This window comes from Aedes aegypti, chromosome 1, assembly GCF_002204515.2.
Source record: "Aedes aegypti strain LVP_AGWG chromosome 1, AaegL5.0 Primary Assembly, whole genome shotgun sequence".
In the NCBI taxonomy this organism is placed as follows: domain Eukaryota; kingdom Metazoa; phylum Arthropoda; class Insecta; order Diptera; family Culicidae; genus Aedes; species Aedes aegypti.
Window position 1 is genome coordinate 118,996,484 of NC_035107.1, and position 15,413 is coordinate 119,011,896.

At 41.9% G+C, this 15,413-nt stretch overlaps 1 protein-coding gene across 1 annotated transcript; it reads right to left on the reverse strand.

Annotated features, from left to right (window-relative positions):
- Positions 1–649: 649 nt before the first annotated feature.
- LOC5565269 (DNA primase large subunit) lies at positions 650–13,261 on the reverse strand. Its single transcript, XM_001649543.2, has 2 exons — positions 12,717–13,261; positions 650–2,033 (listed from the first exon to the last, which is right to left on the reverse strand). The coding sequence occupies exons 1-2, from the start codon at positions 13,100–13,102 to the stop codon at positions 734–736; spliced, it is 1,686 nt and encodes a 561-aa protein (XP_001649593.2). The 5' UTR covers positions 13,103–13,261; the 3' UTR covers positions 650–733.
- Between the last annotated feature and the right edge of the window lie 2,152 nt (positions 13,262–15,413).

Consider the following 15,413-nt stretch of genomic DNA (forward strand, 5'->3'; position numbering starts at 1 on the left):
AAGTAATATGTCTCTCTCTCTCTCTGATTTATTTTTTTCTAGCTGAACAATTGAATTTAATGAGTGATGCAATGTTCAAAACCATCACTATGATTGAAGCAGTCCAAGTTGGTGTAAAATTTACTAATCAAATTGTTATTGGATTACGTTTCTCTAATGGATCCTAATAATAATTTGAATATTTTAAATTATAATGCTCCTTCTTTGATAGTAAAGAGGACGAGCTGTAAATATAATTTCATAGCTGCTTATTTGCCTTTTCAATGCTCTGGGCAGCAAGTTAATTTGCTCCAAACTGACTTGCGAAAATTGACTCGCAATAAGTCAAATTTATTTTTGTCATTGGTGACATTAATGCCAAATACGCATTAAACGTAAACGTGCGGCTATTCAACAAGACCAAGCTGACGGTCGTGGGTTTGAATCTCACAGCAAGCTCTGTCCCAGTTGTGATTAATGCCAGAAAGAAAAAAAAACGATGATATCCATGACCATATGATTACGGGAGTAATAAGATGGGATTATTAACTTGATTTAAAATATGGTTGAAAAACACATCCTTCGATATTTTCCCGTTCAAATTTTCCATAAGTTGATGGATATTTGTTTTCTAGTTTTGTGAAGTTCTTTCATAATAACAACTCCCACGTTTAAAGTTGAATTATACATATTTTGCCAAGTTTTTTTTTCTCAAAAGCTTACAGGAAATAACTATTCTTACCTACCTCGTTTGCTAAGCCATTTCCACCTGAGAAACATCGAAATCCTCGTCATCTCCCCATTCGGACGTTGGCACCGCCGGCCGCGATGCGGGTTTCCCTTGTGTACTGGCCGGCAGCTCCAACAGGATACTCTCGTGCTTGACTCCCCCTTCCTTTTCGTTGCTCTCCATCAGCTCCCACAGCTCGTTATCGTCATCGCCATTCAACGTGGCCGTGTCCTGCGTGTTGCGAACCACGTGCGATGTATCCTGACTACTGAAAGTGCGTCGGTTCTGGTTCTGAGGCTTGACCTTTGGCGCCCTTGCTCCCACCGTTATCTGACTTAGATCGAAGTACTGATTGGGATGGGTGATGCCTTCGTCCAGTTTGGTGTCGTGGGAAATCTCAAAGTATTTCCCACAGGCAATCTGATAGTGACCTCGACTGGCAAAGCCGGAGATTTCTTCGGCGTGGGCGGCACTCAAACCAAATGAGCTTAACTTCGTTTTCAGTACGGATGGTTCCCAGTTTTTGAACGGGCATCCGTGGGTATCCTGAGGCGTTACGCTCGCCGTTATGATCTTCATACAGTTATAGGCCGCGTAATTCACACGTGAACCTTCCTTTCCGTAGTTATGTCTAATGTTGTAGGCGTACTCTTTTTCGAACTTCTCCAGCGTAACGGTGCCTCTAGTGAATTCCTCCCGCCAGAAGCGCAACGAGTCTTCCATCGTTACCCCGATCGCTTTCAGAAACAGACCATATTGCATACGACCTCCGTGTTTCAGATGGTGCTTTGAACGAAGGGTATCATGGCAGTAGCGCATACATAACGGGAAGGATTTCTTCGACAACTGATCTAAGCTTTCGATGGGGACCTGTCCCGATTTGGACACCCTATAGTCCTTACCCGTATAAGACGTGTGCAGTTCTTTGAGTATCATCGTGAACCTTTCGTCGTTTTCGATTTCAGGCAGCAGTCGCAAGTGAGCCTGTAAGCCGTCCTCCAAAAGCTGCTGGTGCTTATTGGCGATAATCGATACGAAATCGCTGGCTCCAACGTAGGCAAAGCCTGTCCTCAGATAACATTTTCGACTTCGAACCAGGTCCAGAACCTCCGTGAAACGCACCTTGTAGAAATCCATCGATTCGATTTGAACAATGCTGTGGTAGAGGGTGCTGTCGTACAGTCCATCCTTTATTTCGTTCTTTTGGTCTGGAGTCAGCGGGGAGTAACCCATTTCGTACTTCAGAACGAAATCCTTCACATCTTGCGCGGAAAGCCCGGCGAACTTCAGACGGAAGAGCTCCATTTCTCGGGTGATGAACCATCTGCGAGTAATAAGTCAGGGCGTTAATGATGAACGGATACCAATGATTAATGATTAAAAGTTTTCATTCCATGATTGATGATCAAAGTATGATAATTGAATAAGGCCTTCCTTAGCCGAGAGGTTAGAGCTACAAAGCGAAGCCATGCTGAAGGTGTCTGGCTTCAAATCCCGGTCGGTTTAGGATCTTTTTGTAATGGAAATTTCATTGACTTTCCTTGGCATAGAGTATCATCGTACTTGCCACACGATATACGAATACGAAAATGGCAGCTTTGGCAAAGACAGCTCTAAGTTAATAACTGTGCTCATTGAACATTAAGCTGAGAAGCAAGCTCTGTTTCTGTGAGAACGTAATGTCAAGAGGAAGATGATGATAATTGATTATTTTTTAACAGATTAATCATTATGATTAATGATTAAGCTCAGCGTTATTCGCATGGGCATAGCCAGGGGGTAGGTGGTAAACCGTTGTCCTCCCCCCTCGGCCAACGAAATAAAATCAAGATCAGCTGGTTTGCTAAAAAACTGAATATATTAGAGTTTTTAAAAGATAGTCTTTAGTATTAATGTTTTTGGAAAATTGCTTAATGATAAACTATTTTTTATAATTCTTGGAGTACAATTGAATATCAGATTTCTGCCAAAGATCATAGGTATTACAAATCATCCGAAGGATTTATCAACAATCCGTAATGGAGCTTGCGAGATCTGCCAAAAATAGGTTAGGTCTGTCTCAACAGGTAGCCATGCATCTGTTAAGTTATCTTGAAATGAATCCATCCAGGGATTCTTCGAAGAATTCATCAAGGATTCCGATAAGGGATAAATCTACATATTCGTCAGGAATTCCTCTCCTTTGCTTTGGATTCTACAAGGATTTTTTCCAAAAACCATTCCAATAATTTATTTCACACTCAAAACAATCCTCACGTCAAGGCTACGTGGAAAATCACGTGGATTCCAAAAAGATGAACTTTTCTCTAGTTTACTTGACGACGGTAACAATCGCCTAGACGTAAATATATATGAAATAGGCCAGGGGAAGTGGTTCACCTAGAGTGAATTTCTGTCAAAGAAAAAGTAGATTTTGTATGAGATTTGACAGAAAAATGAATGACAAGTTCATCCACTTCTCCTGGCCTATGAACCCTTAATAACATTTACTGTTGGAGAACATCACACTTACGTGAAAAGAACGTACGGGTCGATGTGGGGTATTTAGAGGTGTGGGCGAACATCAAATTAGTATATGTGATAACATCAGTTTTGAAGTGGTAGTTGTGCAATGCCAACTTCGGCGAGCCGAAAGTTCACGAAGTAGCCGAAGATGACGTCACGTTGAGAAAGCTGCGAACAAAATTTTTCGCAGCCTTGTCGTCACCATCAGCTGATCGTTTTGTTAACATCTTTTTCATGACTAATACAAGCAAACACATACTAAGAGCCGGACCTGTTATATATGACATTGCGTACGGGTGAATGGATCAATGCACGAGTTCATTATTTGACGTTTGAGCGGTGCCGTGTTATTTATGTGGCCATGGACCTATGCACGAGTTCATTATCTGACGTTTTAGCGGTGCCGTGTTATTTATGTGACCATGGAAACCAGTGAATTCGGCACCGCTCAAACGTCAAATTAGTGAACTCGTGCATCGGTCCATAGTAACCAGTGAATTTGGCACCGCTCAAACGTCAAATTAATGAACACGTGCATCGTTCCATAAACCGAAATTTTGACAGTTCAACTTCTAGTTCATTCTTTGTTATGGTGGGTTCAAAAATGGCCGGTCGTTTGGAGAAATTGCAAGTTTGACTGCAAAACTTTCAAAACCGCATACAATATTTAAAAGATGATGGTAAGTAAACTTTGTTTAAAATAAACTTTAATTCTTTATTGATTTGTTTTTTGTTTCTTCTAATATAGCTGAGCGAAGAGTGCAGTACTTTTAACGGCATCAAAAAGCGAATCACCTGCAAAGTATCCCGTTTCGGACGAAAGGCAGTATCGTCGACACGCAAAGATCTATTTCTGCAAACCCATTCACCGGACTCAACTTTGGAAGCGGATCTGGTGGCCTACAAACGGGTTGGAATCGGATTGAAACCACAATGGCAGACGAAATCCACCAGTTTTATCAATGTGGAGCTAAAGTGTTTTTTATTTGTGGTTGAATAAATGTGAATAAATGTGTAATTGCTTGTTAGTTTCATTTTAATTCCTTTCCTACAACTAAAAATAAAACATAGAACAGTGAAAAAGAACCTTAAACAATGTTGCTGAACATGAACATGAATTTTCGTAGGCATCAAAACAGAATCTGTGAATGGACCGATGCACGAATTCACTAATTTGACGTTTGAGCGGTGCCAAGTTCACTGGTTTCCATGGTCACATAAATAACACGGCACCGCTAAAACGTCAAATAGTGAACCCGTGCAAAGGTCCATGGACATTTGCACGAGTTCACAAATTTGACGTTTGAGCGGTGCCGAATTCACTCGTTGCCATGGTCACGTAAATAGGCCAGGGGAAGTGGTTCACCTAGAGTGAATTTCTGTCAAAGAAAAAGTAGATTTTGTATGAGATTTGACAGAAAAATGAATGACAAGTTCATCCACTTCTCCTGGCCTATAACACGGCACCACTCAAAAGTCAGATAGTGAACTCGTGCATCGGTCCATAGGCCAGGGGAAGTGGTTCACCTAGAAAATATTCACTTCGATCATCTTTTGTTGCGGGCTCGCAACAATCACGCTAAACTTGCTCCGCCAAAAAATGAGTGCCGAGCGCACAAAATTGGCCACTTTTCGTGCAGCATAGATTCTGTGCAAAAAGGCTGTACACAGTTTTGTGCAAACGGTGGTAAACAAAACTGAATGAATGAAATGCGCATAGAGGAGGAACGCTTCGAATGCGGAATTCGCTTTTATTTTTGTATTGCTTCTGAAAACATTAAAAAAAACATTCCGATTTTAAAGTTTTTCAGAGATTTTTTCATTTGAATAACCGAAGCGAAAGCAAATGGGGAAAAACTTTCGCATTTGCGACCATCTTTCGGCTTTTCGCTGGAAAAAAATCCCAGAAAACGCCCCATCTTAGGGCTCATTCATTTATTTCATAACGCTAAAATTGACCATTTTGGACACTCACCCACCCCCTTGTAACGCTTTTTGTATGAACATTAATGAATTTTTGTATGGGCCGTAACATCCTTTGGACACCCACCCACCCCCTCTAGCGTTATGAAATTTGTGAATGGGCCCTTATCAACGGCCAACTGTTTGCTGCCGCGCGGGAGATCATTGACAGTTCCGTTTCCATCGATCCCCGCACAGCCGAAGGCCAACACGTCGGCAACTCACAGAATGAGTGCGACCTACACAGAATTTTCTCTCAGTCAGCCAGTTCTGCATTGGTTGCCTCATTCTGTGTAGTTGTTACACATGCGCTGCGTGGAGCTGGCTGTTTGCTTGACTTTACGAGAAGAAGCAACCTTGCAATGAATCACGAGAATGAACAGCGCGTGGATAAATGAATCCTACACTCAAAATAATCCAAACGTCAAGGCTACGTGAAAACATACGTAGTTTTTTTCCATCGCACTTTTCACGTAGCTCTTACGTTAATCAAAAGTAATCATGAATGAACGCATGAACTACTGAACTTCTTCGTTTGCACTGATGCATCCGGTAGTTGCTACGTGTTTTTTTCGTACGTTTCACAAATTGTATCTGTGAAGTACAGGTGAATTTCCAGGGTATTGTATTAAACATTTAGATACACATTACGTTGCACTACACTTGTTCCAAATTTAGATGCGTTGAAATAAATAAAACTATTTATTTGACGAAAGTGTAGAACTAGCCCTCGTGTGTTAAAATACACTCTAATAAAGATATAAAAAAAAAAAAAAAAAAAAAAAAAAATAAAACTATTCCTTAAATGATTACATCTTTATTCAAAAACAATAACGTGAAATAAACTACAATATAAAAAATGTCCACATTTACGACACATGACCCTTCAATCTTGCTTCTCACATCGTCATGTTCTGGCCAGCCCCAAGAGCAGCCGTAGCGTAGGAGGTAGTACCTCCATTCAATGCTTGTCGAGCTCCATAGTCGGGATGATCTGCAAAGCTTTTTATTTCACATAGGCGGTACACTGGATCTACAAATCTGTTGTTTGGAGAACATGGATTGTACGGATTGGCACTGCTTGATGAGGAATTTAAAAAGTTGCGAGCGGGTTTGGGTCACTTGCACGTGAGTCGCGATCGGTGCCCTGCAACTGACTGCAGATTCCGCTGATCTACGATTTAGATATTTTTATAGCTAGAAACGAAAACAGAATTTACGAAATCAGTGCATATTAGCATAACTCATATAGGTATTCACAATTTAAACATTTACTTACATGCATTTTTCGCCAAGAATAAACTTTTTACAACAGTTTGTGATAGTTCTGATCTATCCGTTTCAATCGTCAACAAATACTGACAAACGAATGATAAGGGGACAGAATGAACACAGCATTCAACTGTCAGAATGAATGAAGACTATGTACGGGATTTTCACGTCATGGTAATAGGGAACCTCAGTAAGAACTACAGATGGCTCAGTTCAATTCGAGCCATGTGCCGATGATTGTTACGTTGGTCAGGTAAATTCTCGAAAAATTCATTTTCAAGGTTCTACGTGATTTTTCACGTAGCCTTGACGTTTGGATTTTTTTGAGTGTACGAGTGGAAAGGCTTCGCGAACCACTTATCGGTGTGTTCATTTTGCTTCTTCGGCGTTGCATCCGTTCGATTTTTGCGATGCTCTTCGTGACGCAAAAATGAAAAATGAATTTTGGCGAATGTTGGATCGCGAAGATGCGTCGATCATTGTTCACGAAGAAGATCCATCGCAACACTGACCTTAAATATATGTCTTTTCTATCTAAAGGTCCCGTACAACATACTGGAAAAAATGTTTAGAGTCCAATGAAACGCTCTGTAAAAGGTACGCACATAACTGGTACGTGAAACTCCGATGGATCGAAAAAAGTTCATTATCTCGTGAGTTCATTCAGTGCCACCTATGATTCACGTAGCTGCAACGTGAAAAGTGTGATGGAAAAAAACTACGTATGTTTTCACGTAGCCTTGACGTGTGGATTTTTTTGAGTGTAGAAATCTGAGCAAAATCTCAAAATATGTTTCCTCTCATTTTTTTTACAAACATGTAAGTTTGATTTCATTTAAGAATTTCAAAAAACAAAATTTCACAAAGATATATTCTCAAGACACCACCAAGAAGTCATCTATGGAATATTCACAAAATTCATTCATTTATTTAGTTAACATCTAAACTGCCCATAACTTCAAAACAGTCACATTCGACATTTTTGACAAATTGGAGTTAATTCCAACTGGACAATACCATGGAGAGTCATCAAATGACAAATACTTTCGATCAACTTACTGATTGATTGATTGATTGACTGAATTACCAATTTCACGCCACAATACTGTTGGCTTCGTGGCCGTGCGGTTAGTGTTACCAAGCATTTAATCGCATCGAGTCAAGGGGTGTGGGTTCGACTCCCGCTTCAGTCCGGAAAACTTTTCGTCAGGAACGTATTTCGATTGTGCCACTGGGCGTTGCATGCTAGTCCATTGTCTAGTGTAGTGCTTCCTTCAAAGGGCAAATTGTCCACTGGAAGCATTAACGTGTAGTGTCTTAAAAAAAAAAAAATACGCGGTTCGTGGCCGCATCTCTTCATCCTCGATTCTGCCCCAAGCACGCCCATTCGTTGAGCACTTGATCCGCCCACCTAGCTTGCTGAGCACCACACATTATTGTACCAACCAGATCCGAAGCAAACACCATCTTTGCAGGGTTGCTGTCCGGCATTCTTTCAACATGCCCTGCCCATCGTATCCTTCCAGCTTTGACCACCTTCTAGATACTGGGTTTGCCATAGAGTTGGGCGAGCTCATGGTTCATCCTTCGCCGGCACCCATCGTTTTTCTGCAAACCGTCAAAGATCATCCTAACTAACCAGCGTTCGAAGACTCTAAGTGCTTGCAAGCAGGCTTGATAGAAACTCCTCTGCGATGCAAAGAGGAGGTGATTTTACCGATTTTGTGTGGAGAAAAAACTGAACTCAAAATTTTCAACACAGATCCTCAAGCAACTCGAGTGACAGTGCAAAAAAATGCGAGGATTTTTCCAGGTACAATCTCCTTTACTCACACTTCAAAAGAACTCTTGAGTCTGCCCGAACAAGATAGTCCTCGGGGAGTTGTGAGAGCAATATTTTTTTATGTAATTTTACTCTGTTGAGTTTTGTGTTGCATCTTCCTCGCTCATTTTTCGTTGCCTCTCTGCTTACCTTTTTTTCGCTCCCTCGGAAAGAAACAAAGGCAGCACGTTGCTCTAGAGTATTTCACCGAACTCTGATGATGTTGATGAGAGTTATCAAGCCTGCTTGCAAGTCCTCCTCGAGCATCGTCCACGTTTCATGCCCGTAGAGGACTACCGGCCTTATGAGCGTCATGTACATGGTATATTTGGTGCGGGAATGAATCTTTTTAGACCGCAGCTTCTTGTGGAGGCCAAAGTAGGCCCGACTTCCACTGATGATGCACCTTACAAGGGAAGGTCACGATGGTGTTACACGGGGTTTTCAACCGGACTATTTTCGTTAGATTCTACATGTCGAAATATGAAAAACCCCAAAGCCTTTCGGGTGATGGATCAGTGGTGTAGCCAGGAGGAATTCTAAAAGGGGCAATTTTGTAAGTATATTATATTATTAAGCTATTAGGAAATATGACAAAAATATTTTTTTGTATTTATTGTGATGGTAGGGAACAGAATTGACATTAATGTATGTTTAAAATGTATTTTTTCCATGCCATAGGCGCAATCGGGATGGGTTTCTTATTGGTATACTATTCTATTAAAACCAAATTTGTTTTGGTGTCCATATTCCATGTTAGTTACGCCAATGGCATAAAAATACAGTATAAACATACATTGATGTAGTTCTGTTCATAACTATCGTACTAAATATTGAGAAAAATCTTTTTGACAAATTTCCAATCGACTCAATAATATTATATTCGTACAAAATCGACCCTTTCAGAGCCCCTCCTGGCTATACCACTGGTCCATCACCCGTAAGGCTTTGGGGTTTTTCATATTTCGACATGTAGAATCTAAAAAAAAATAGTCCGGTTGAAAACCCCGTGTAACACCATCGTGACCTTCTCTTGTTAGTATTTCACGGCAAACATTATTGTTAGCCGTCAGCAAGGATCCAAGGTAGACGAATTCGTCGACCACCTCGAACGTATCCCCGTCTATCGGTAACACTGCTACCTAGGCGAGCCCTGTCGCGCTCGGCCCCACCAGCTAGCATGTACTTTGTCTTGGTCGCATTCACCACCAGTCCAACTTTTGCTGCCTCGCGTTTCAGGCGGGTGTACAGGTCTGCCACCTTTTCAAATGTTCGGCCGACAATATCCATATCATCCGCGATGCAAACAAATTGACTGGATCTTGTAAAAATCGTACCATGGCTCTCCGCGTAACACATCATCCGTGTAATATTAAACAACAGGCACGAAAGTCCATCATCTTGTCGTAGTCCCCGGCGGGATCCAAACCAACTGGCATGTTCGCCTGTAACCTTCACACAATTTCTAGCCTTCCATCGTCGCTATAATCGTGAGCTTCCCGGGAAAGCTGTACTCGTCCATGATTTTCCATAGCTCTACGCGGTCGATACTATCGTATTCTGCCTTAAAATCGATGAAAAGTTGATGCGTTGGGACCTGGTGTTCACGACATTTTTGGAGGATTTGCCGTACAGTAGAGATTTGGTCCGTTGTCGATCGGCCGTCAACGAAGCTGGTTTAATTACTTCCCACGAACTCGTTTACTACAGGTGACAGACGACGGAAGATGATCTGGGATAATACTTTATAGGTCACATTGTGAGAACTTGTCGCCTTTCTTATAGATAGGGCATATTAAACCTTCCTTCCACTCCTCCGGTATTTGTTCTGTTTCCCACATTTCGCAGATCAGCCGGTGCAGACAAATGACCAGCCTCTCCGGGCCCATCTTTATGAGTTCAGTTCCGATACCATCCTTACTAGCAGCTTTATTGTTCTTTAGCTGGTGAATAGCGTCCTTAAAATCCCTCATAGTGGGGGCTGGTTGATTTCCATCTCCCGCAGTGCTGACGAAGGCATTTCGTTATTCAGTTCGTCGAAGTGCTGCTTGCGCCTTTCGATCACCTCACGCTCGTCCGTCAAAATGCTCCCATCCTTATTCCTGCACATCTCGGCTCGCGGCACGAAGCCGTTGCAGGATACGTTGAGCATTAATAAAACTTACGTGTTTCTGGGGACCGGCACAGCTGTTCCATCTCATCGCACTTCGTCTCCTCCAGGCGACGTTTTTTTCTCCCGAAAGAGGCTGTTGCCGTTTCCATCTTTAACGTTAAACGTTCTGCCGGGTCCCTTGCTACAATCCTCGTCGAACCAATCGTTCCGTTGACTCCGTCTCACAACCCAATGTTGCTCTCAGCTGCATTATTGATGGCTGCTTTTACGGTTCTCCAGCACTCCTCAAGAGGGGCTTCATCCAGCTCACCCTCTTCCGGTAATGCAGCCTCGAGATGCTGCGTGTATGCAGCTGCCACATCCGGTTGCTTAAGCCCCTCTAGGTCATACCGGGGCGACCGTCGGTACCGTACGTTGTTAACGCTCTTCGTCGTTAAAGGCGCAGTTGAACCATCACCAGATAGTGGTCAGAGTCGATGTTAGCGCCATGGTAGGTCCTGACGTCAATAATGTCGGAGAAGTGCCGTCCATCAATCAGAACATGGTCGATTTGTGATTCTGTCTGCTGTGGTGATCTCCAGATGTATCGGTATGAACAGCTGTGCTGGAAGTAGGCGCTACGAATGGCCATATTCTTGGAGGCGGCGAACTCAATTAGTCGTAAGCCGATTTCGTTCGTCAGCCGGTGGATGCTGAACTTTACAATAGTCGGTCTGAATTTCTCCTCCTGGCCAACCTGAGCATTTAGATCTCTTATGATGATTTTTATGTCGTGGCATGGACAGCTGTCGTACTCGCGTTCGAGCTGCGCGTAAAAAGCGTCTTTATCATCATCAGTGCCTCCGGAGCGAGGGCTTCTTCTTATTTGTATTAACGTCCCCACTAGGACAGAGCCGGCTACTCAGCGTAGTGTACTTATGAGCACTTCCACAGTTATTAACTGAGAGCTTTCTTTGCCTAAGTTGCCATTTTCGCATACGTATCTCGTGTGGCAGGTACGATGATACTCTATGCCCAGGGAAGTCAAGAAAATTTCCACTACGAAAAGATCCTGGACCGACCGAGAATCGACCCCAGACACATTCAGCATGGCTTTGCTTTGTAGCCGCGGACTCCAACCACTCGGCTAAGGAAGGCCTAAGTGAGGGCTGTACACGTTTATTATGCCGAAGTTTAAGAACCGGCCTTTGAGCCTCAACTTGCACATTCTTGATTCGTCTTAAGGTGAAACATCTTGGAATCCAAAGATGGCCGGCACAATGGCCGACTTCTCCCCCTACTCACGTTTTCAAAGGCACAAAACTGGAGAAATAGTTGGCAAACGTTCCTGATCTTCTTATTTTAAGCTTTCTGCTAGTGCACAAAGCCAAAATAAAAAGTGCACTGTTGTGGAATGCTTTCTTCGCGAGATTTGTGCCTATGAAATTTTAGTGCAATCTTAGAAGTTGATTCAAAACTGTTTCACCTTAAGAACGTGGGGAGAAGGCGATCCTGCTATAAAAATTATAAGGCAGGATCTGTAAAAAGAAATTAAAAAACGATTTTCTCAATTTAGAAGCAAACATTTTGAAAATAAAATTTCTCAATTGGACCCTGGCATAAGCTCTTTTGGAAATTATCAAAAACTTTAGAAGCCAATTCCGGCATTGAAAGAGGAAAACAAATTATTTCTAACTATTGGCGAAAAAGCTCAAAAACTTGCAATGCAGCTTGAAAGCGAGCATAATTTTAATTTAGGACTCACTAGTCCAATTGAAAATCAAGTTACTCAGGACTTCGAAAGCATCCTCTATGAAGAGAACGTTTTCGAAAATTACTGGGTGACTGATTTGGAAGAAGTGAGAACTATTATTAAACAATTCAAAAATATGAAAGCACCTGGCTATGATGGATTTTCCTACATCCTCATCAAGAAGTTTCCGGAGCGTAGCTTATCATTTTTGGTTGATATACTTAACAAATGTTTGCAGTTGGCATATTTTCCTGACAAATAGAAAAACTCCAAGGTTGTACCAATTCCGTAAAGAGGAGCCTTGAAAGCAGCAATCAACATTGTGGAGAAGTTGATTAAAAGTTTACTGTCCGATCTGTTAACCACGTTATCTTTACTTATGCATAAATAGGCAATGTTACTAAGGGATGGTACACAAATTATGTCACGCTAAATTTCAACTTTTTTGACAACCTCCTTTTGTATGAGTCATCCGAAAATTTTGTAAGGCTTGTCACGCTTGGCTCGACCCCCCCCCCCCCCCTCCTTAGAGCGTGACGTAATTTGTGCATGGCCCCTAAATTTGTTGATTTTTGTTCAATTGATTACATTTTGACCTTACCTTCTCAATTCCTCCGTACTGCAGTAAGCGAATCGCAGAATGAAATGCGACAGATAATCCTTCTTCCTAGCGGCAATGTCCTGTTCCTTGGAATGGTTACCCTGACACAATCTCACATAGTGCTTCAAGCCGGCATGGTTCATCTCATTGAATACGCTTTCGCGTCCCTCGTCCGACGACAGCTTCAGGTTCTTGTTGGTGGCCTGCTCCAGAATGCGGAGCACCTTCAACCGTTCCAGGGCCAACAATTGCAGCTCCGTAATGGACAGATCGACCATCGGCGGGATCGCGTACAAAGCTACGTTGTGTGGAATCAGCCATTCCAGCATTGAATCCAAGCCGAATTTAGCTTCCGGTCGTAGCCGGCTTCGACGAGAGAATTCCATTGTGCTTCGTTACACAGACCCAATGGCAATCCGATCAGGCGATAAGCCGATTTTTGCACTAATTTTAACAGTATTTCTCTTGCACAAGAATTTAAAAGGTGTTTCTGTTGTGAGTTGCACACTGCTTTGGCGCCAAAGGTAGAGTTTTGTTTATCTTATGAAATGCACACTGAGGAGAATTAACACATTTTTCAAAAAAAAAACAACACCGTGCCCAGTGGGCAAAGCACACGTTTGTTTGAAACTACTCAGCGTTTAATACGTAAAGCGTACACGGCAACGCGGATCTACTCAAATCTGATTTTTTTTTCAACGCAAAACCGTACACTGAAACCAGGGGGACGCAACGAGGTTCGCCTACCGTTCATGTTTTGTGGGTGTATTCGTTTGGCTCACAACGCTGCTAGGCATCCCGCTGTTTGAGTGTTGAAATGCATCAGCATTTGCTGTCTGGCATGGCCCGCGTTTCGACCTGTGCTGTTTGGGTCGGCCCGCGTGAGAGATGATTGTTAGGCGAGCTTTGTTTGTACAGTTAACTCTCCCTTACTCGATATTCCATATCTCGATATCGAGTTAGAGAACCATAGTAAAAGTTGGTTTTCATGGCTAACTCGATGGTCCCTTGGATCGCAGTTGCACTGGTTATGTGTTCTGTAACTCGATACCTCCCTAACTCGATGGTCCCTTCAATATCGAGTAAGGGAGAGATGACTGTAGTTGACAGCCGTACACCCACCCTGATTGAAACAACCCAAGTAACCATGGAGCATTATATCATTACTTATATAAAGCAGCTGCATTGCCGTAAGATTATCATTAAAGTAGTTTAAAAGTGGAAAAAGGCCCTGATATAGTCGAAATAATGCAATAATGTTTTAAAAGCAACCAAGCAATTCATAAAGTAAAATTAGGGTTTATTCACAAATTTCATAACACTAAAAATGGCCATTTTTGATACCCACTCACCTCCTCGTAACGCATTTTGTATGGCCATTTTTCATATTTCGTATGACCTCTAAAATTTTCAAGACACCCACCCACCCTCTTTAGCGTTATGAAATTTGTGAATGGGCCCTTAGTGCATTGATACATTTGTAATGTAGCGTTAATGCTCTTTTGCTTGACAGCTCTTGAAATTTGTCGAATAAAAGAAATGTTGCATCAGTATTGTTGATATGCAGTAGAATACGTGCAATGTTATAGTGCTTGGTGTTACTTGGGAAGCGTTGAAGTAATGAGAACCATGAACAAGTTTTAAAATTTACTATTCCAATCACGATTGAGCCGCAGACAGACGTTCAAGTTAGACTCAGCCACTTGTGTAAAAACATGGCCGCCACAAATTGCCAAGTGGCAATAAGATAACAGATGGCGTTAGTGGCGTATGCGTCCCGCCACCACCCCGATAACATTTCGTTGACAGCATGACACACAACCGCTCCCACAGCCGACGTGCTCAACGCTAAAAACTATGCACCTTTTTTTGCGCTGGCTGGGTGATGTTCCCTTTTGGATATAATTTCTCATGTAAAAGTTAATTAAATCCATTGTAATTTTTACCACAAATTGGCGTTTAATTTACTCACAGATTCATGGTAGTATAACACCCTTGAATGATCGTTACTCATGTAAAATAAATTGGCGTGAAAGTATCACAATTGGGTCCTAAAATTTTTAATAAAATCTTGTTTTTATTTAACAACCCGAAAGAGCATGATACTTCAACTACTTTAGCATTTTTTCCCGCTCAAATAACGGCTATATCATATTAAAAGTTTAATTTAAAAATTGGGTCCATAAAAGAAACTTGACACTTGAGATCATGTTTGACGTTTGCTTAGTCGACAAAAACACTACAGGGGTTTTAGTTTCAACACTGGGGTTGTTCCTATCTGACATTTCGGAAGGGACACGGAAACGAAATACACCCAAAATTTGAGTTTAAGCCAAGGGGTGTGACAAAATCTAAAACAATGATTTTTTGACTTAAACCAACGGAAAACATTAGAAAATTGAGTAAACTTGTGTTTTTGGCTTAAACTTAAGCGTGGCACTAAAATCGGGACAGGGCTTTAGGACCCTATTGTGTGAATCATTTTTGAAGTGATTGTTTTGATTGTTTTGTTCAGTGGGTGGGGGTCTGGGTGGTAAGCGAGACGATGAAGCCACGTGGTTTTACGAACTGTCACTGTACTGCAGCAATTTTCTCCCTAGGTGACACCACGGTAGAATTTACACAGGAATTTTAAATAAATTTGTTCCTACTTAAACGTCTGTCTGCGATTGAGCTATCAAGAACGCTTTATATTTG

Coding starts and splice junctions, on each gene's coding strand:
- LOC5565269 (XM_001649543.2), bottom strand. CDS start 13,102: ATGGAATTCTCTCGTCGAAGCCGGCTACGACCGGAAGCTAAATTCGGC. Junction 2,034..12,716: donor AGTACGGAGGAATTGAGAAG/GTAAGGTCAAAA, acceptor TATTACTCGCAG/ATGGTTCATCACCCGAGAAA.